Genomic DNA, 22,320 nt, shown 5'->3' on the forward strand with positions numbered 1-22,320 from the left:
CCCGCTTCACCTGCATCATCGAGTGGTACACATTAATTCTCGCAATTAAAACGCTCGATGTATCAAAAACCATTGATTTACAGATATCTTATAGAAACGTTTCTTCTAGTTCTGCCCAATATTACACTATGTGATCAGAATTATCCGGACACGCCTCTAAAAATACGTTTTTCATATTAGGTGCATGTGCTGGCACCTACTGCCAGGTACTCCATATCAGTGACCTCAGTAGACATTAGACATCGTGAGAGAGCAGACTGGTGCGAGCGTGCGTAACTCACGGACTTCGAACGTGGTCAGGTGATTGGGTGTCACTTGTGTCATACGTCTATACAACGGATTTCCACATTCCTAAACATCCCTAGGTCCATTGTTTCCGATGTGATAGTGAGGTGGAAACTTGAAGAGACACGCGTACAGGCGGACCTCGTCTGTTGACTGACAGAGACCGCCGACAGTTGAAGAGAGATGTAATGTGTAATAGGCAGACATCTATCAAAACCATCACACAGGAATTCCAAACTGCATCAGAATCCACTGCAAATACTATGACAGTTAGGCGGGAGGTGAGAAAACTTGGATTTCATGGTCGAGCGGCTGTTCATAAGCCATTCATCACGCCGATAAAGGCCAAACGACGCCTCGCTTAGTGTTAGGAGCGTGAACATTGGACGATTAAACAGTGGAAAAGTGTTGTGCGGAGTGACGAATGACGGTACACAATGTGGCGATCCAATGGCGGGGTGTGGGTATGGCGAATGCCTGGTGAACGTTATCTGCCAGCGTGTGTAGTGTCAACAGTAAAATTCGGAGGCGGTGGCGTGTCTCGTACCACTTCTTGTTTTGCGTGGCACTATCACAGCACCTTCTTGCTTCCAACTGTTGAAGAGCAATTCTGGGATGGCGACTGCATCTTTCAACACGATCGTGCACCTGTTCATAATGCACGGCCTGTGGGGGAATGGTTACAAGATAATAACATCCCTGTAATGGACAGGCCTGCACAGATCCCTGACCTGAATCCTACAAAACACCTCTGGGATGTTTTGGAACGCCGACCTCGTGCATCGCCTCACCGACCGACAACGATACCTCTCCTCAGTGCAGCACTCCGTGAAGAATGGACTGCCATTTCCCAAGAACCTGACTGCACGTATGCCTGCGCGAGTGGAAGTTATCATCAAGGCTAAGGGTGGGCCAACACCATATTGAATTCCAGCATTACCGGTGGAGGGCGCCAAGAACTTTTAAGTCATTTTCAGCCAGGTGTCCGGATGCTTTTGATCGCATAGTGTGCTTCCTGTAAGAATAAGCGACAACTTTTTAAAAATATAGTGTACACATCTCGCATAAAGATCATGACACTAAAATCAGAGAAATCCGCGGGATCGCTGAAGGATGCCAGCAGTTTTTGTTTCCGCGTACGAACCACGAATGGGAGCAGGTTGGGGAGGAGGAGGGGGCGGGGGTGGAATGAAACTGGTATGCTAGAACCCTCCATTACATAGAGGAGCACGGCGGCCTGCGCACAGCTGATTTAGATGTAACTACTTTTTCTGAGTCATTTCACCGAATACTTAGCTTAACATCAATGTGGCAGGATAAACAGCTACGTCAAAATGTGTTATTTACACAGCCACCCTATATTTCGCCACGTATTACCGTAATAAATTGTGAGCGTGTCCGCACTCCGTAGATGAGCTAGCACAGCGATGAAGTAGCCCCGTGCAGATAGCGACTCGCCCGGTTGGCGGGACTCGCGGCATGTCCCCGCAGCTCGTAAAGCCGCCCCGTGACAAGGCGGCCTTAATCGCGGCGAGCAGCGCCGGGGACGGGGCAGCGGCACGCTGCAGAGCGCGTGCGGCAGTGCACCGGCCTGGGAATGGAAACCGGAAAATCTGCCGAGCCGGCCGCCTGCACCGGAGTACTGACCTCCGCCGCCGCCAGCGCCTGCGCCTCCCTCGTCTGCCGGCGACTCCGCACCTCTCCCTCCCTCCCTCCCTCCCCTTCTAATCTTACCAATTAAAGCTCGGGAGGGTGAGGATCTCTCTAAACACCGAGAGTAGGCTGCTGGGAGGACACGGGTTACTCCTAGTAAGCACGTTTGTTTTCGTAGTCTTTTTCTTGGACCTAAGCCATTCATTCTGGCTACACGTTGTAGCTGTCACACTACTCAGTATAAAAGAGGATAAGCTCAGTCAGTTTCGAATAAGTCTCGCCACATTGTTACACTCTTTTGTCGCTCCACTTTAGTAATTTAACACTGATAATTCTTTTAGACACCTGGGCATTTATATTGCAACACCTTTAAGGTGGCAACAAACAATAATCATACTGGCACGAACTGTAACATATGCTACAATACATAAGTGATTAGCATTTCATCTCAGCCGCGTAAAATACACTACTGGCCATTAAAATTGCTACACCAAGAAGAAATGCAGATGATAAACGGGTATTCATTGGACAAATATATTATACTAGAACTGACATGTGATTACATTTTCACGCATTTTTGGGTGCATAGATCCTGAGATATCAGTACCCAGAACAACCACCTCTGGCCGCAACAACGTCCTTCATACGCCTGGGCATTGAGTCAAACAGAGCTTGGATGGCGTGTACAGGTACAGCTGCCCATGCAGCTTCAACACGATACCACAGTTCATCAAGGGTAGTGACTGGCGTATTGTGACGAGCCAGTTGCTAGGCCACCATTCACCAGACGTTTTCAGTTGGTGAGAGATCTGGAGAATGTGCTGGCCAGGGCAGCAGTCGAATATTTTCTGTATCCCGAAAGGGCGGTACAGGACCTGCAACATGCGGTCATGCATTATCCTGCTGAAATGGAGGGTTTCGCAGGGATCGAATGAATGGTAGAGCCACGGGTCGTAATACATCTGAAATATAACGTCCACTGTTCAAAGTGCCGTCAATGCGAACAAGAGGTGACCGAGACGTGTAACCAATGGCACCCCACACCATCACGCCGGGTGATAAACCAGTATGGCGATGACGGATACACGCTTCCAATGTGCGTTCACCGCGATGTCGTCAAACACGGATGCGACCATCATGATGTTGTAAGCAGAATCCTGATTCATCCGAAAAAATTACGTTTTGCCATTCGTGCACCCAGGCTCGTCGTTGAGTACACCATTGCAGGCGCTCCTGTCTGTGGTGCAGCGTCAAGGGTAAACGCAGCCATGGTCTCTGAGCTGATAGTCCATGCTGCTGCAAACATCGTCAAACTATTCGTGCAGATGGTTGTCGTCTTGGAAACGTCCCCATCTGTTGACTCAGCGATCGAGACGTGGCTCCAGGATCCGTTACAGCCATGCGGATAAGATGCCTGTAATCTCGACTGCCAGTCATACGACGCCATTGGGATCCAGCACGGCGTTCTGAGCCCACCGATTCCATGTTCTGCTAACAGTCATTGGATCTCAACCAACGCGAGCAGCAATGTCGCGACACGATAAACCGCAATCGCGACAGGCTACAATCCGACCTTTATCAAAGTCGGAAACATTATGGCACGCATTTCTCCTCCTAACACGAAGCATCACAACAACGTTTCACCAGGCAACGCCGGTCAACTGCTGTTTGTGTATGAGAAATCGGTTGGAAACTTTACTCATGTCGCCAGGTGTTCAGGATTGGCATCACGTTCTCTTCACCGATGAGTGTCACTGTGTCGCTTATGCCTTCAACCTTTTGTGAATGCTCTGAAAAGCTCATTTACATATCACAGCATCTCCTTCCTGTCGGTTAAATTTCGCGTCTGTAGCACGTCATCTTTGTGATGTAGCAATTTTAATGGGTAGTAGTGTACACTATTTTATCATTCTTCCCCAACAGCCAAACCACAGAACGCGCTGGTGCTGGACGTTGGGATCTGGAGCGAAGTCCTAAATCACCCCACAGGCGTTCCATTGTGTTTAGGTTAATACTCTGGGTAGGCCAGTCCGTTTCAGGAGTGTTTTTGCCCGCAAACCATTACCTCACATATGCTCCTTCATAATAGCGTTCTCTGCCATGCTGATGCAGCCATCGTCTGCGAAATGTTCTTCTGCTGCACCCAGTACAGAAAGCTGTGAAATGTCTTCTCCGTTTTCCTTAAACGCTATAACAACTTTCTCTGTACTTCAGTGTTGGTACTACCTTCGATATGTGAAATCACGCATGATAGCAGCTAATTTCTCTAGCCATTCACCAAAACCACAAGCTTCCATGGAAATGCCCGGAAGCACAGAGTGATTCAACACTCCATTCGTTGCCTGTCGTACAGCGTCCAGTTACACCACCTCAAGCGTCGCTTAGCATTGACTGCAGAAATTTGCGGGTGATGAGGAGCTCTCGACCCTTTTTTTTTAACTCCCTACGCACTGCTGGTAGCACTTTGAAAATCCCTGGTCATTCCTTCCAATGATCTGACGCGAGTTTTACAACCATCCTCCTCACTGCTCGACGGCGGCTGTTCATCAGTAGATATTGTCTGACTGGTGTTGCTTTAGCTGTGGTTATTACTTCGCACTTGAACTTCACAAGCACATCACCAACAATCGACTAGCGCAGCTTTAGAAGGGTTGAAGTATTTGTTACTCACGTGACATTGTACTGAATGTAAAACCGGGGGCCCAGAAACGACGGAGACGCTCTGTCCCCGCCGCAGCCGCAGTGGTCCACAATCCCTACGAAGACTACCGCAGTCCTCTTCACCCCTCCGCCTCCCTTCACCGAACCACTCTTACAGGATTATTGTGCGGTTCGGCCCCCAGTGGATTCCCCCACGGAACGTCTCACACCAGATGATAGTAACGCCTACGGTTGCGTGGTAGAGTAATGGCGGTGTACGCCTACGTGGAGAACTTGTTTGCGCAGCAATCGCCGGCATAGTATAGCTGGGGCGGAATAAGGGGAACGAGACCGCATTCGCCGAGGCAGATGGAAAACCACCTACAACCATCGACAGACTAGCTGGCTCACCGGACCTCGACACAAGTCCGCCGGGTGGATTCGTGCCGGGAATCAGGCGCTCCCTCCCAATCCGGAAAGCCGTGCGTTTGATCGCACAGCTAACTGGACGGGATGGGTGACACTGAGTAGTCCACCTTCGAAGTCACTCAGCATTCACGACCAACTAATTCTCCTGCTACTGCTTCTCTACAGAAGTAGATACTATAGGATATGTTACATGTATTTACTGTGGTGACGATACTCACGTCTCCAGAGAGTATCGCACCACAGTCGATAAGCCGCGCTCGAAACACTCGTAGCGCAGCAACTGCATGGGATGGCAATACAAACTATACCGAGATCCAGCAGGTACCACAGCTGTAAAAACCATGGACATCACATGTGGATAGCGACTCGTCGGTGCCTTGCTAAGTACCGTACCACCGAGCTACGGCGGAGAATTCTATTCAGAGCGCAGAGTCGTGTACAGTCTCCAGTTAGAGCCGAGTTTACAAGATGCCGCGTTCGTCTGTCGTTTCCGAGAATTAGGCTCCGTAGGCATTGTAGGCCAGGTCTGCGAAGGCATCATTCAGAGGCACAGTGACAGGACTTTCATACTTTAGAAGACTTGTACACACATCAAAAAATGTTTTGCATCACCTCCGTTCCCAGAACTCCTGAAGATAGACGAAGATTGTGGATACTGTATGACACATAGTCCCTTTGACTGTTCAGAGATGTCACTAAACCCGCCTAAAGTTGTAAACAACCATGCATAAGCAGCGCCTATAGACGGAGGAGGTCCGAGAGCCGATCATTCCAGTCATTCCACCAGGAAGGAGGTACACGGCTCGTGTTGTCTGTAGTTCGACCATGCCTAGACAGTCATTACCGCGGTTCGATCACGTCCACCTTGTTACATTGTGCCAGGAAATGGCTCTCAACAAGGGAAGAGTCCAGGCGTCTCGGAGTGAACAAAACCGACGTTTTTCGGGCATGGAGGAGATAAGAGAAGCAGGAAATGTTGATGGCATGCCTCGCTCTGGCCGACCAAGGGCTACTACTGCAGTGGATGACGGCTACCTACGGATTATGGCTCGGAGGAACCCTGACAACGCCACCATGTTGAGCAATGCTTTTCGTGCAGCCACAGGACGTCGTGCTACGACTCAATCTGTGCGCAGTAGGCTGCATGATGCGCAACTTCACTCACGACGCACATGGCAAGTTCCGTCTTTGCAACCACGACACCATGCAGCGCGGTACAGATGGTCCCAACAACATGCCGAATAGACCGTTCAGGATTGGCATCACGTTATTTTCATCTATGAGTGTCGCTTATGCCTTCAACCACACAATCGTCAGAGACATGTTTGGAGGCAACCCGGTCAGGCTGAACGCCTCAGACAGATTGTCTAGCGAGCTCAGCAAGGTGGAGGTTCCCTGCTGTTTTGGGGTGGTACTATATGGGCCGCTGGTGGTCACGAGGTGCCGTAACGGCTGTACGACACGTGAATGCCATCCTCTGACCGATAGTGCAACCATATCGGCAGCATATTGGCGAGGCATTCGTCTTCCTGGACGAAAATTGTACATCTATATCTACATGGATACTCTGCAAATCACGTTTAAGTGCCTGGCAGAGGGTTCATCGAACCACATTCACAATTCTCTTATTCCAATCTCGTATTGCGTGCGGAAAGAATGAACACCTATATCTTTCCGTACGAGCTCTGATTTCCCTTATTTTATAGTGGTGATCGTTCCTTCGTAGTAGGTCAGTGTCAACAAAATATTTTCGCATTCGGAGAAGAAAGTTGGTGATTGAAGTTTCGTGAGAAGATTCCGTCGCGACGAAAAACGGCTGTCTTTTAATGATGTCCAACCCAAATCCTGGGCCCCCATCGTGCACATCTTGTGAATGACTTTCTCCATGATAATGGCATTGCTCGACTAGAGTTCTAACCATGTTCTCCAGACATGAACACTATCGAACAAGCCTGGGGTAGATTGAAAAGGGCTATGTATGGACAAAGTGACCCACCAACCACTCTGTCTCCGCCGAATCGCCGATGAGGAGTGGGACAATATGGACCAATCAGTGCCTTAACGAACTCGTGGATAGTATGCCATGTCGAATACAGACATGCATCAGTGCAAGAAGACGTGCTACTGAGTATAAGAGCTACTGGTGTGTACAGCAATCTGGACCACCAGCTCTGAAGGTCTCGCTGTATGGTGGTACAACATGTGATGTGTGGTTTTCATGAGCAATAAAAAGGACGGAAATGATGTTTATGTTGACCTCTATTTCAGTTTTGTGTACAAGTTCCGGAACTCTCGGAACCGAGGTGATGCAAAACATTTTTTGATGTGTGTAATTTAATTGTGCTGGACATTTCACAAGAAGAAGCATCCTTTACGTTGAGTATTTCTTCATATTTAATAAATATAATTTTATTACTAATTGTTGGCAATCTTTATATTTGCAGATAACTTACGCCGCCCCCTGCATTTCGAACATTTACCATGCATCTTGACATATTCTTCAGCCCTTCTCAATTAATCACGCACTCTTACAAATACACCTGTCTCCATCGTGACTGCGTCACATGCATTAGTTACACGCCACTGTAATGTCTGCACCTCGTTGGGTATGCACCAGTGTATTTAATTTTTAAATGTTCACAGAGCCAGAAATCCAATGGATTCATGTCTGGTGTACGGGAAGTTTAAGCCACTGGGCTATCTTGAACAATCCAACGTACATGAAACGTTCGGGTGAAGTACAGTAACATGATGCGCTGAAAACGGAATGGTGCGCGCCGCACATAATTCACAGTCGTCGTCTTTCTGCAAAAGCGACAGTGATTCATCGTCCAGAAATCGGTGATACACAGAACCTGCTAATCTGTTTGGTAAAGTTCATGTCCTTACGAGTCTGCCGCAGAAAATACCTGATCATAGGTTGATCCTGAAGAGATCCTAATGCTCCACCCGCAGCACCTGTCGACATGCTCGTTAACCAACTATCCCATCTCTTATGAATTCTGCCTCATTTGTAAATAAAATACACTTCACCCATCACAAGTAAATCGACCCATGTCTCAACGGGTACTGGTTTTGTACGTTACGTTTCATCTACTTTTCGCCAACATATCTCCTGTAGTAATATGTGGTACTTTATTAATCATCCTGTATGACAACAGGTACCTCGACTGACTAATGCGGCTTCTTTGTAGAAAGAGAGGTGCTCACACGACAGTGTCAAGACGTTAGGAGCACTGGTGACTCTCAACTCGACGATCGTTCCTGCGGGTTCCCTTGACGCGGCAACAGGTAGAGGAGTCCCGATGGTAGCGTGCCCAGCGGCAGCGTGTCTTCTTTTCATATGGCTCTCACGACGGACATATCCGTGTGTGGAGGCTCAGAGGAGAACGAACACTGGCAAATTACATTCGACTTCCCCCTATGGGTCCAACATCTGTCGTGATAGTAAGTTGCGTCACTGGGTACACAGCACCATCATCTACGTCCGCGTATCCGGTAATTAGGACATTAGTCGTTAGGTATTTCATATGTTAGACTGGTGGCTGTGCTCTGCTTTCGAAGTCTCTGTGACGCTGTCTTTCAACAAGATAACGCAAAACCACATCTTTCCCGTGGTTTCCTTTCCTATGTCGACATTGTTCCACTGGCCAACACTTTCTCTTGGACCTCTCACTCATTGAAAATATCTGGTCCTGGTTTGCCAGGACATTAGCACGGCACTGCTCGCCAGCCAATACGACTGACAAATTCCTGAAATAAGAGTTGAAGCACCGAATACTGATACACTCGTATACGGCATCCAACCTCAGTTAGACTCGAAGGTCAGCAGTGTTAGGGCAGTTTTTTCTGCCAGAGGTGTCAGCATTGTGTACTAAATTTCACAGCCAAATCACCGACAAATTTAATTATTTACTATCCCTTCTATAACATACATATACACACACACACTAAGCAAAACTCAGTTTTTGCTATCTTTTATTATGTTACTGTTTTAATGGTCAGCAGTGTGTAAGTTGGTTCTCTGGCAATAGTTTACAAATTACAGTTTCACAAAAGTTTTTTAAGATAAAAAGTGACTTAAGAAGTCTGACTCTTTGTAAATAGTATGACTTACATAATTATGAACCACAATCTAGAGCTATGTTTTTCTCTTACATTATTGAATGTAAAGGTAGAAATGAAAAAGATCTCATGGAGCTAGTGTTTCCAACAAATAACGGCGAAAACAATCCATAGCAATAGTGAACCGAAAAGACTGAAATGGTAAAGCCGCGTGTTGGAATACACCATTACTTCCTTTCTGCATGAAATAACTGTTTTGACCAGTGATGTATTAGAAACATTCAGCAAAGATCATGTAGTAGTAGCTATTGTTGAAGAACTAGTTACAGTTGCATAGTACCATTTTTTAATTTTTTGCTAAAATAATGACAAAAAATTCCATGGTTTCGCTGCCAATCCTGTTAATACCCATATCATTAAAATGTTTTCCTATTTATCGTATAACATGCTGCACCAAAGGGATAAAAAACTCTGCGTTGCAGAATAATGTTTTATCAACCGCTCTACGACTTTCTGCTGTTTCTACGGGCATTTTGGAAAATTTCTAAAATTTGTGACACATATTGTTTCCGTTGTTTTTTGCCATCTTTGATGATCGATCATGAATATTGTTCAATGATTGTAGTCGAAATTCACGCCGAGAAAAACGTTTTCCAGACAACGCGAGTGCTAACAAAAAGTTATTAGAGCCATAATGATTCATCGAAAATAACTTGCACAGAGATTCAAAACTTGGTTTCCACTAAGTTCAATGATGAATATTCCAACAGTAAAAGTAAAATCACTTCAATGTCTGAAACAAAACTAACGAAAAATATTGTTTTCTGTTCCGTTTTTGTTGTTTCTCTGTGCAGATTATTCGCTAATTCTATAGCGCGACGCACACATAAATTGACTCACAGGAGACTGTTTCATTTGCTCCCACGTTTAAATATACGCCGATACAGACATACGTTCTCTAAGCCCGCCGGATTTTCTGAGCGCGTTTAACGCTCCGTTTCCAGGTTTCAGGGAGACGTATCAGCCACCAATCGAATCCGCGATTAACGACTGCAACTGATGGGCCAGTCAGGCAGCCTGGAGCGGTATTGAGCCGGTTTTCTATGACCTGCCGCAGATACAAGCTACGCAAAAATTTAGAAAACATTTTGACACCTTAACACAAATTTAGTTTAGATGCATACGGATGTGGTATGCGAGATTCCTTCCCCAGTGAAGTGGTGATGTAAGGGAGGATTCCTAGCCCTGACGTATCATTAACATTGCGTCAATCCACTTAACAATACTACATCGCAGAAGAAACGGAGGAAGAAGAAGAAGAAGGAGGAGGAGGAGACAGTAATAAGATCTCTAGGTGAAATGCTTTTCCTATTTCCTCACTGCAGACCTGCTTACGTTTACAGTTACTAGATTTCCAGGTTAGTAATAACTTCCTTCCTTAAGCGATTCTGAAATGCAGATAGATTCGAACGGATAACTTTCAAGCGTGTAGTTAGTGGCGCTAAACTCAGCTCCTTCATGTCAGGACGTTTTAGGGAGAAGACGTAATTTAAAAAACATATGTTGTTTACTATTTGAAGAAACATTGTTGCCGATGCTATAGACACATATTATAGGTACAGTGATCCTATTCCTAAGAATCAAAGGGTAAATAACACAGAGGTGTTGAGCAAAAGAGGTCCTGAACGAAGCAAATAAGATGTGAAATGTGAATATGGACCATTCTGCGTCGAATTAGTTACACAGAATTGTCATTTCCGATGTCAAGATTTTGTATGCAAAGTGATGTTCATGTGGTGGTTACTGAGTCTTAGAATGACCGTTTACTATCTCAACTGCAAGAAAAATAGCCGGCCGGGGTGGTCGAGCTGTTCTAGGTGCACCAGTCTGGAACCGCGCGACCGCTACGGCCACAGGTTCGAATCGTGCCTTGGGCATGGATGTGTGTGATGTCCTCAAGTTAGTTAGGTTTAAGTAGTTCTAAGTTCTAGGGGACTGATGACCTCAAATGTTAAGTTCCATAGTGCTCAGACCCATTTGAACCTTAAGTACATCCACAAGAAGTGCGGCAGGCAAATGGGGCGACCGCGCTGGCCAATGAATGTCTCCAATCTGGAAACCAGTCGACTAGGAAAATGAAGCCGGAAAGCATTAATGGACTGGCGGTCCAGTTGGAACCATATGGCGCTGTTCAGTCTTGGAAGGAATTGTCATTTAACATTTGGACATAGCGATCGCTAGTAACCTTTACTACACGGTCATGGAGATAAGCAAAAGAAATCCGGACAGCTGATGCCAAGCGAAACCAAACCGCACCACTCAGTCACACGTTCCCCGTGCCAGTGTTTGATACGTAGCCGACGATATTTCCTTGGTTACGTGGCGCCCATTACCTGTAATTCTGTTTATTTACACCACCATCTGGATGAAAATGGGGCTCATCCGACATTAGTATGTTGTTTTGCATCTTCGGGTCGGCTTCTAAAAGGTACAGGAAGTGCAAGGTGAAAATTAGTGGGGCAACCTTGGGCTCTATACGACATGGTATGTTGTATGCGAAAGAAAGGGTTGTCACGAATGATACGTCGCAAGGAAAGAGCTGATACTGTTAGCGCCAAGGCACCTCTTGCTGCAGTACATTGACACGCTTCTTCCAATCGCTCTATGGCCCGTTATGTCCTTTGTCGCTCCGCACTTTTCTTCTTTGCACAAAGTGCAGTAGTCCTGAATTGTTGCAACCAACGTGCAATCGTCAGATGATTCGCGACTTTATCATGTCGTTTCAACTCAAAATTATGACAAAAAAGATTAACTGGACCGTGACAGGAGTTATTTTTTAAATATACCTCGATGGTGAATGTTCGGTACTCTGAGCTCCGCAAGGCCATAATTACGAATGGCCGTCCTTCCTCAACAGAGAGCGCGCATACGTATTTCGCTTAAGCGCAACTGTGGCACCGTACTGCGTGATTCAAAACTTGCTGTTCCTGCTGCCATTCTCTGTATAACTATTTAGAGCTAATACCTGATAGAGACACGAAATACAACGATCAGATAAAATCAGTGTTACGGAAGCCCTAGACTTGTCAGAGGTGAGCATCTGTAAAGGAAATTGCATACAAATTGTTCTAGTCATCTGGAGTTCTAGTATTTGGAGTTTTAACATATACTTCTGACTTTTAAACACTACCGCTGGCCACCAAGTTCCCCAGACATGAACGTTATTGACCATATCTGGGATGCCTTGCAAAGTGCTGTTCAGAAGAGATCTCCACCCCTTCGTACTCTTAGATATTCATGGGAAGCCCTGCAGGATCACCAAGCGAGGTGGCGCAGTGGTTAGCACACTGAACCATCGCCCCTCCGAATGCGAGTCCAATCTCACGTCCGGCCATCCTGATTTAGGTTTTCCGTGATTTCCCTAAATCGCTCCAGGCAAACGCCGGGATGGTTCCTTTGGAAGGCACTTCCGACTTCCTTCCTCGTCCTTTCCTAATCCGATGAGATCGATGACCTAGCAATTTGCTCTTTTCCCCCCAAACAACCCAACCCTGCAGGATTCATGGCGTCAATCCCCTCCAGCACCACTTCAGACATTAGTTGAGCCTACACCACGTCGTGTTGCCGAAGTTCTACGAGGTGCATCCAAGTTCTAAGGCCTCCGATTTTTTTTCTAATTAACTACTCACCCGATATCGATGAAACTGGCTTTACTTCTCGACGTAATCGCCCTGCAGACGTAGACATTTACCACAACGCTGACGCCATGATTCCATGGCAACGGCGAAGGCTTCTTTAGGAGTCTGTTTTGACCACTGGAAAATCGCTGAGGCAATATCAGCACGGCTGGTGAGAGTGTCTTTCATTGTTGGAAACAGCCAAAAGTCACTAGGAGCCAGGTCAGGTGAGTAGGGAGCATGAGGAATCACTTCAAAGAAACTGTTGCGTAACGTTAGCTCGATGTGCGGGTGTGTTGTCTGGTTGAAACAGCATACGTGCAGCCCTTCCTGGACGTTTTTGTTGTAGTGCAGGAAGGAATTTGTTCTTCAAAACATTTTCGTAGGATGCACCTGTTACCGTAGTGCCCTTTGGAACGCACTGGGTAAGGATTACGCCCTCGCTGTCCCAGAACATAGACACCATAATTTTTTCAGCACTGGCGGTTACCCGAAATTTTTTTGGTGGCGGTGGTCTGTGTGGTTCCATTGAGCTGACTGGCGCTTTGTTTCTGGATTGAAAAATGGCAACCACGTCTCATCCATTGTCACAATCGACGAAAAGAAAGTCCCATTCATGCTGTCGTTGCGCGTCAACATTTGTTGGCAACATGCCACGCGGGCACCCATGCGGTCGTCCGTCAGCATTCGTGGCACCCACCTGGATGACACTTTTCGCAACCGTTGAGGATAACTGGTCAAGTGATAATTGATCAGTTATCGATCAGGGTTGAAAATTATTAAGTTACTAAAATCGCTATTAAAAATGGGGGTTGGTGGTAGAAGGGTGAAAATTTATCGTCGTGTGTATTTTTTAATGCCACATCATAAAAAATAAAAATAAAAAGTTCTGCCCAAATCGATAGAGCGATAGAGCCGTTTCGGACGAGTATAGCAACTAACTCAGTGACACGAGAATTATATATATATATATATATATATATATATATATATATATATATATATATATATATATATAATAAGATTTATACAGTTCATAAACCTTAAATGCTGCTTTATTGACTTTTAATTTGAAAACTGCTCTAAAATGATGTTATGAAGGTTGTTATCATACAACTTCTCCTGGTAGGATTCGCACAAAGGTTCAGCCTAGAAGTATATAGATCCTAAATACTTCCCTGGATGGGCAAAAAGAGAATAAAGATAAATGTAAAAAAAATTAATGGGGTTTTCAAAACTAACTTCTACTGTGTCTGAAAAGGAAATCTTGCAAACAGCGTATATTAACAGTTTTAACATATATTTGTGATATGCGGCGTCTGGACGTGAAAATCATTCAAAACAGAATTTCTCAGTGAATTGGGTATTATGGAAAAACGGTAAGAATAAAGGGGAATAGGAAAGACACTGGAGGAGAAGACGTAGCAACGAAAATGATGGTTGGGTGAGTGGGGGAGACGTTTGGGGATGGCTGTAAGATTGAAGAGTTCCTTACGTCTGTTCCTCTGGTCTCACAAGGCCGCACCAAGGTCCACACTCTTAGCAGGGTGCGGCAAGGAAGACAAATTGCGGGAAACACTGTTCCGCAGATTTAATCTGAAGGGTTTATTGGCGTAAACGGATTAACTGTTTGCGCCGCCACACCATCCAGTTAGGCTAAATATGGGTTGCCAGTTTCTCTATGAATTGCGAGACAGGGTAGAGCTCCTCGCTACTCTAGAGTTAATAATTAAGAGCACTGTAGCAATCGTACCATTTCCAGCAAGATTCGGAGATCCGGCTGCTGGACTGTAATATATATATACACCTAATAGTTCATAAGTCGCCTCCAACTGGTTCCCAGTAACTGCTGCCGATTATCTCCACAATAACAAAGCGGGAACATCGTTAAGGTTTCCGCGGAAACGGACATAATTCGTTGGGTTCAATGAAAACCAGGACTAATCCGTCTCGTTCACTAAAAAACGAAACATCCAACTAGCTACTTGGTTCCACAACTCAGTTTTAGCACCCTCGACTGCTCGCTTGCTGACTGGCAGCACTTCTTCCAAATAAGCAAAAACGTTGAGCAGTCCACACCCAAGGACGGCAATCGCCCTTGCCACTTCTCTCAGCTTTCCGAAGAAAAACTTCGTGCATTACTAAGTCTCCGTACAAAGAAACCAGTAATACTCATGAATTAGCGCATCCACTCCATTGAGTCCACTAAACGCCGCACAATACTAATATTTAGCACTTCCAGTCATCCAGAATCAAGAGCAGAGTACAGGCGCCTTCACTGGCAATTCCCTGCTCCCCCTAGTAGTGTTTCTGTAAAGACTGCTTTCTGCCAGAGGCTTTCAGAAGTTTCTCTGCGACTGTCGGAAAGCGGGGGCTGTCATAGAGAGAATCACTCGAGCTTGAAGTAGCTTAGTATGCCCAGACCACTACCAATCCACAGTGATCAGCCACAACATCATGATCACATGTCTAATAGCCAGTATGTCCACCTTTGGCTCGGCTGCCAGCGGCGACGTTCGTGGCATGGAAGCAACGAGGTCTTGGTAGACCGTTGGAGGGATTCCACACAAAACTCAGGTAAATTCTGGGGAACAGGGGTGGTGGTGGTGGTGGTGTGTGTGTGTGTGTGGGGGGGGGGGGGGGGATGTGCTCTGATGCCACGTTCAATCACATCCCAGATGTATTCGATCGGGCTCAGATCTTGGGCCAGTACTTCAATTGGAAATCGCCACACTGTTCCCCGAACCACTCCATCACACTCCTGGCCTCGAGACATGGGGTATCATCTCGTTGAAAAACGCCACTGCCGGAGGGAAACATGATCGTCATGAAGGGACGTACGTGGTCTGCAACCAGTGTACGGTACGGCTTGGCCGTCTTGGTGCCTTGCGCGAGCTCCATTGGACCGATGGACGCCTACGTACATGTTGCCCAGAGCATAATGGAGTGCCGCCAGCTTTTCTCTGCCGCAGTACAGATGTCAAGGAGCTGTTCCCCTCGAAGACGACGGATTCACGCCCTTCCAACGGCATAATGAATAGGGTATCGGGATTCATCAGACCATGCAACGCTCTGCCTCTGTGATAACATACAGTGCCGATAGTCGTAGCTGCCGATGTCGTGGTGTTAATGTTGGCACATGCGTGGGTCGCGGGCTGCGAGGGCCATCGTTAGTAGTGTTCGGTGCACTGTGCGTTTAGACACACTTGTACTGTGTCCCGCATTAAAGTCTTGTGTTAGTTCCGCGACAGTTCACCGCCTGTCTTGTTTTACCAATCTGCCCAACCTATGATGTTCGACTTCGGTAACGAAGGGTGGCCGCCCGACCCTGGTTTCGCGACGTGTTCAGGACACCCTCTACAGCACTCCTCGAACACCGGACAAGTCGTGCAGCTTCCGAAATGCTCGTGTCGAGCCTCCGGGCTGTCGCAGCCTGCTCTCGGTGAAACTCAGGTAGTCCGCGCACCTTCTCCGTTCTACACACGGACAACACGCTCACTAATATTATATGCACCGTCCTTGTGTCTGACTAGCAATCATTCCTCGCCAGGTGACACTGCTATCGCCTGGATGGGTTTATATCGGTAGTACGTCGGTGATTACAATGTGGTGGCTGATCAATATACATTATAAAACTGCCTTCCCGGAACCCAATACCAATTGCAGGTTGCCTATGCAACATCGTGCAGAGGGAACAAATATTTGATTTTCAATATTTCGCGAAATCATTGACCGAATTCAACAATTTAAAATGGCGTCATAATCTGCTTATTAAGAGGTACAAACTTACGTGAAATAAAATAAGTCTGTGTTAAAAAAGACAAGTATTACCGTTAGAAACGTAGTGTTTGGCTTCAGCCAACGTAACTGACAGCGCATATACTGGGTGATCAAAAAGTCAGTATAAATTTGAAAACCTTACCACTGAATAATGTAGATAGAGAGGTACAAATTGACACACATGCGTGGAATGACATGGAGTTTTATTAGAACCAAAAAAAAAAAAAAAAATACAAAAGTTCGAAAAATGTCCGACAGATGGCTCTTCGTCTGATCAACAAAGTAAGACAAAGGGAAGATGATGTTCTTTGCAGGAAATGCTCAATATGTCCACCATTATTCCTCAACAATAGCTGTAGTCGAGGAATGTTGTGAACAGCACTGTAAAGCATGCCCGGAGTTATGGTGAGACATTGGCGTCGGATGTTGTCTTTCAGCATCCCTAGAGATGTCGGTCGATCACGATACACTTGCGACTTCAGGTAAGCCCAAAGTCGCACGGAACTGAGGTCTGGGGACCTGGGAGGCCAAGCATGACGAAAGTGGCGGCTGAGCACGCGATCATCACCAAACGACGCGCGCAAGAGATCTTCCCCATTCTGATAATACAGCTTCACTAAAAGCGCCTTTTCAGGTAACGTCAACATGCTGCGACTGCTGGCGCATCTGATTCTCTCTCTCATTACAGCTCCTTTTATACACGATTGTCATGCGCAGTCACAGACGTTTTGCTGTCCAGCGCCATCTGTCGGACATTTTGTGAACTTTATTTTTGTTATAAAAACCCCATGTCATTCCAAGCATGTGTGTCAATTTTTACCTCTCTATCTACATTATTCCGTGGTTTATTAAGTTTTCAAATTTATTCTGACTTTTTGATCACCCGGTATACCTAGACTGTATTCATCCAGTATTGGAATGAGATCAATTAGCTATTTCCAAAAAACTTTACACATTTAATTTCAAACTTAGACGAAAACTTTTCTGTCTAACACCCCACCCAACCCCCACCCACACCACCACAAAAAAAGCAGTCATACTACAGCATCAGGTATGCAGCCTCCATTTATTACTTCCTTAATACCGGTGCTATATATGCATATATCACTGAATGTATGAGCAAAATAGTATAATTGTGAGACATATGGTTAACGAGTTACAACGTCAAAAACATTGAGATGCGTGAATAACTAGCCTTTCTTAAGTCGCGCTGTTTTATACATGCGCGTTCGATTCCTTAATTAATCGAGGGTGGGGTCAGTATTTTAGGATGATTAGGCAAAGGCAAGCATATTAATACGAGGCTGAAGGAAGCCCACTTTCTTCAGAAACCGAACAAGCGAACACAGACTAGCCGGGAAATGATACGTTGCAGAAGAGCCAAAGAGTTCTTTGCTGGATTCCACTCACTCCGTCTTCAGGCCACGAGTGGCCTACCGGGACCATCCGACCACCGTGTCATCCTCGGTGGAGGATGCGGATAGGAGGGGCGTGGGGTCACCACACCGCTCTCCCGGTCATAAGATGGTATTCTTGACCGAAGCCGCTACTATTCGGTCGAGTAGCTCCTCAACTGGCATCACGGGGCTGAGTGCACCCAGAAAAACGGCAACAGCGCACGGCGGCCTGGATGGTCACCCATCCAGGTGCCGACCACGCCCGACTGCGCTTAACTTCGGTATTCTCACGGGAACCGGTGTATCCACTGCGGCAAGGCCGTTGCTTGCTGGACTCCAGATGACTAAAAACCACACACGGGCAACATGGAAGCGTATCGCTGAAGACTATAACGCAGTGAAAAGTTTGGAGAAGGTCTTTATCGAGCTGTGGATGAAGTAGATGAACTATTAAAACTGTTTCAGTTCATCGCGTGACTGCCGAAACGGGCGGCGTTAAACAAAAGGCGTGAGGTACAGTGCGGTCGCGGTGAGACATGCGCAGCTTTCGGCAGGCAGGTGAGTTGCTGGCTTACCTGGAAGCTTCCGAAGCAGGATCCGCCGGGCAGCGTGACGTAGCAGACGTAGGGCGGGCTGGAGGCGGGCACCGACTCGTAGATGACGAGCGCGCCGTTGCGCAGGTCGGCGCCGCGCGCCTGCTTCATCTGCCAGAACTCCTGCAGCGCCTCCACCACGTTCACTGCAACAGCACCACACCGGACCACGTTTCAGAGGTCTGACTCCCGTTCACTTCTAGTGCACATATCGTCGTGAGAGATGGGACCGAGGTTGGATAATGCACCTGCGCTACCTTATCAAAAGTATCCAGACATCCCTGTGTAATGACCACTAGATGTTACATGAGGCAGAACCCCACGATAGTGTAAAAGGAGATGAGGATTATGTTGTTGTCAGTAGAGAAACAGTAAAAGCAGAATGGTTCGGTTACGAGAGCTCGGCAACTTCAATCGTGGAGTAGTCACAGGATGGCATCTGAGTAAGAAATCCATCAGGGACATTTCAACCATCCTTGACCTGCCCAAATCGTCTGTTGGTGATGTGTTCTGAAGTAGAAATTCGAAGGAACAACCACACATAAATCATGACCAGGCAGACATGTCCAAAAGAGCAGACACCATATGCATATAAGTATATAGTTCTGGCAATATCGGCCATGACCTTCTTCTGTGCGGATGCACACATATTCCCCGAACTCTTACGGGACTTGATAAGAATGTCTTCCACTAGTAATGAGTGTGTTGGGGTGGGACACTACGAATGTAGTGTGTGGGCATATAAGGTGAGAATGTGGGTCTCGCGGGAGGCGTGCGCGAGATAGCACCTGCAGGCGCGATATCCTCTGTGCCCTCGGTGGCTCAGATGGATAGAGCGTTTGCCATGTAAGCAGGAGATTCCGAGTTCGAGTCCCGACCGGGGCACACATTTTCACCTGTCCCCGTTGATATATATCAACGCCCGTCAGCTGCTGAAGGTATTAATATATAACTGTAATTTCTTTCTAGATGGCTGTAGGTCATCAATGGTGTCTGTTCTTTCCATATAAGTACATAGCGATAAGAATGGTTTTGCTGCCCGCATTTTGTGCACTCCAACCTATCTTTCTGTACTTCGGTGGAGGATAAGATTTTCTTTATAGGACGTCCAACATAAAATTTTCATTTATCACGGGGACTTTTTTTTTGGCACGTATTTTCTTCACAGAATTTGGGCAATCTAAGAGCGCGTGCTGGATAGTAATGCCTCCGAATTTTTCTGCTCTATTGTCAATATCGGTTGAGATATTACATGTCATGCACCTTGCTCGGTCGACTTTGCCTGTCGCTAACGCCCCAAGTTGCAGTCCAAGGCCGCTAGAGAGCTCCAAATTTTAGCGCGTAGCATTACGGAGTGTAACGTAACTGTCTCGGTGCATGAGAAACAGCGTTCTTTAATAGAGTTTCGAACCGTCCACACATGGAGCAGTCTCTCCAGCATGACAATAGCGCACCACACACAAGGGCTGCAACATCTGTAACAATCCGGTGCCTTGGGTCCACTGTCATCGATCATCATCGATACAGTCCCGACTTGGCCCCATCTGATTTTCATCTGTTTCCATACCTAAAAGAACACTTTCGAGGACTTCACTTTTATTAGTGATCAAGCTCTGCAAGCAGAGGTGTAGTTATGTCTCCATCAACAAAGTCAAACATTCTACAGGGACGGTATCAAGAAACTGGTCTCTCGTTGAGAGAAATGTGTTCGTCACCAGGATGACCATGTTAAGAAAAAAATATGTAGACATGAAGAAGAAAGATGTAGGCATGAAGAACAAAAATGTAGAAACAATAAATTTAATTTCGCATAAAACTTCGGTATCATCATTTTTCAGCACGCCCTTGTATATTGAAATGTATATTCCAACTGCAGTGCATATTTCAAAGTAAAAATGAATATTATTAATGACAGTTTTCAAAAATACGTGAAATTCATAATTCGGTCCTTACTTCAGCTGTTAACCCTGAAAATGTGGTAGTTTGATAGGTGTGACGTGGAATGAGAAAATTATTTATCTACTTTAAGTCCGATACGGTGGCACATGATCTGCACGAATTTGTATACCATTCTCTACTATAGGTATAACTTCAGTACACTGAAAACAGAAGTCCGTTGTAGCTTCCCGTATAACTGTCATATCGTCGTAATCTTCTGGACAAATCGCAGTTACATCTTGTATGTACAAGTCTCCAGATGAGAATTTAGAATACTGAAAGATGCTTGGGGGGAAAATGTTAAGGGACAGTAGGTAACAGACAGTGTATTTAATTGGCTAAGGAATATAACCTTTCTAACTACGCTTTATGAGTGTTGTTCATGTGTGGGGTGCGTTTATTACACACCACAATCAACTTGTCGTTAATTTTTCCGGTTTCTAGACTTAAGTGTACTGTAAGAAATATCGTTTATACGTCCAGTTTAGGGCACAGTGTTTCAGCACACTTACATTACTATGTGTTACTGTGAAGAGGAAGGGAATGGTAAGAAATGCTCGACGTATCTACAAGTATCGAACAGGAGACACCATCACAAGTGCTTTGCCGACAGCTTTGAGGACCAGGGAGACTTCGTTCTGTGTATATTGATGGTGGAAAGTGTGATGTCAATTTTAGTAATTCACCTGCTACCGGAACATGTGTTCTACCGTGTTCTATAGGCACAGGTCAGGCAAGAGTCTGAAGGGCATTGCACGAGTACAGACTGCGACTACACCGCATACACAAGATTTACGGGAAACACAACTGTCGGAAGAGGGAAACCGAACTCCGAACACCAATTTTCGCTGTCGTGTTTTCATGTTAGGTCTGAATCGATTTTGATCCCCTGATCAACTACAGTTTTTCCGAGCGTCAGTTTTTTTTATACTAATGGCGTACTGTAATTCAGCTGTTCCGAGTTTGTCTCCACGATGGACTGGGATTAATAATTTTCTAATAAGTTTAACAATCTTATACACGTCAAACAATACGTTCAAAACTATTTTATTGTACCCAACCAAATCATGCGTATTGTGACCATCGTTGCGAAATGATCACTGATGGACAATTATTCTACTCCAACGCCGCGCGGGGTTAGCCGAGTGGTCTGAGGCGCTGCAGTCATGGACTGTGCGGCTGGTTCCGGCGGTGGTTCGAGTCCTCCCTCGGGTATGGGTGTGTGAGTTTGTCCTTAGGATAATGTAGGTTAAGTAGTGTGTAATCTTAGGGAGTGATGACCTTAGCAGTTAAGTCCCATAAGATATCACACACATTTGAACATTTTCTACTCCAACGTTCTGGAGATTTGTAGTCAATTATGCATTTCCGATCATTAAACCAAGCAGTTCATTAGAGAAATACGAACTATCATTAATACTAAGATCTCTAGCATGCATTAGTCCCAGGAAAGACTAACTAAACAACTACTCGTATTTTTTTCGAAAATCTAACAGTAAAATTAGTGCACAGTTGTTGTACTTCACTGTCAGAACTTCGCGGGAATGTTACACACATAACTCGTAAACTATGGGTTTAGGTAAGGCTGCCCTGGATCATCACAATTCATTACTGGGTTTTGTCCTGTTGGCGGAGGTAGGCCGTTTACTTCATTAGAACTTTGAGCTGATTTAACCAGCCAGTTTTACGTGGACACCCATGAGACATTTTTCACATTCAAAAATCAGTGGTAGAGGTGAAGAAGTGGTAAGTAAATCCTAGACCCGACAGGGGTGTGAAATATAACCCTTTGGATTGGTAGTCCGACCTGACGCAGACTAACACAATCGAGTTATTAAAAGAAGGTTGACTGCATAAAACATA

General features: G+C 45.9%; 1 protein-coding gene across 1 annotated transcript in view; it reads right to left on the minus strand.

Annotated features, from left to right (window-relative positions):
* The window catches only part of LOC126365980 (protein limb expression 1 homolog), a 298,994-nt gene that overhangs the window by 133,310 nt on the left and 143,364 nt on the right, over positions 1–22,320 (minus strand). The window contains exon 2 of the mRNA XM_050008787.1: positions 18,502–18,665. Within this exon, the coding sequence (XP_049864744.1) occupies positions 18,502–18,665 (164 nt within the window). The remainder of the gene's footprint in view (positions 1–18,501; positions 18,666–22,320) is intronic.

This window comes from Schistocerca gregaria, chromosome 4, assembly GCF_023897955.1.
Source record: "Schistocerca gregaria isolate iqSchGreg1 chromosome 4, iqSchGreg1.2, whole genome shotgun sequence".
Classification (NCBI taxonomy): domain Eukaryota; kingdom Metazoa; phylum Arthropoda; class Insecta; order Orthoptera; family Acrididae; genus Schistocerca; species Schistocerca gregaria.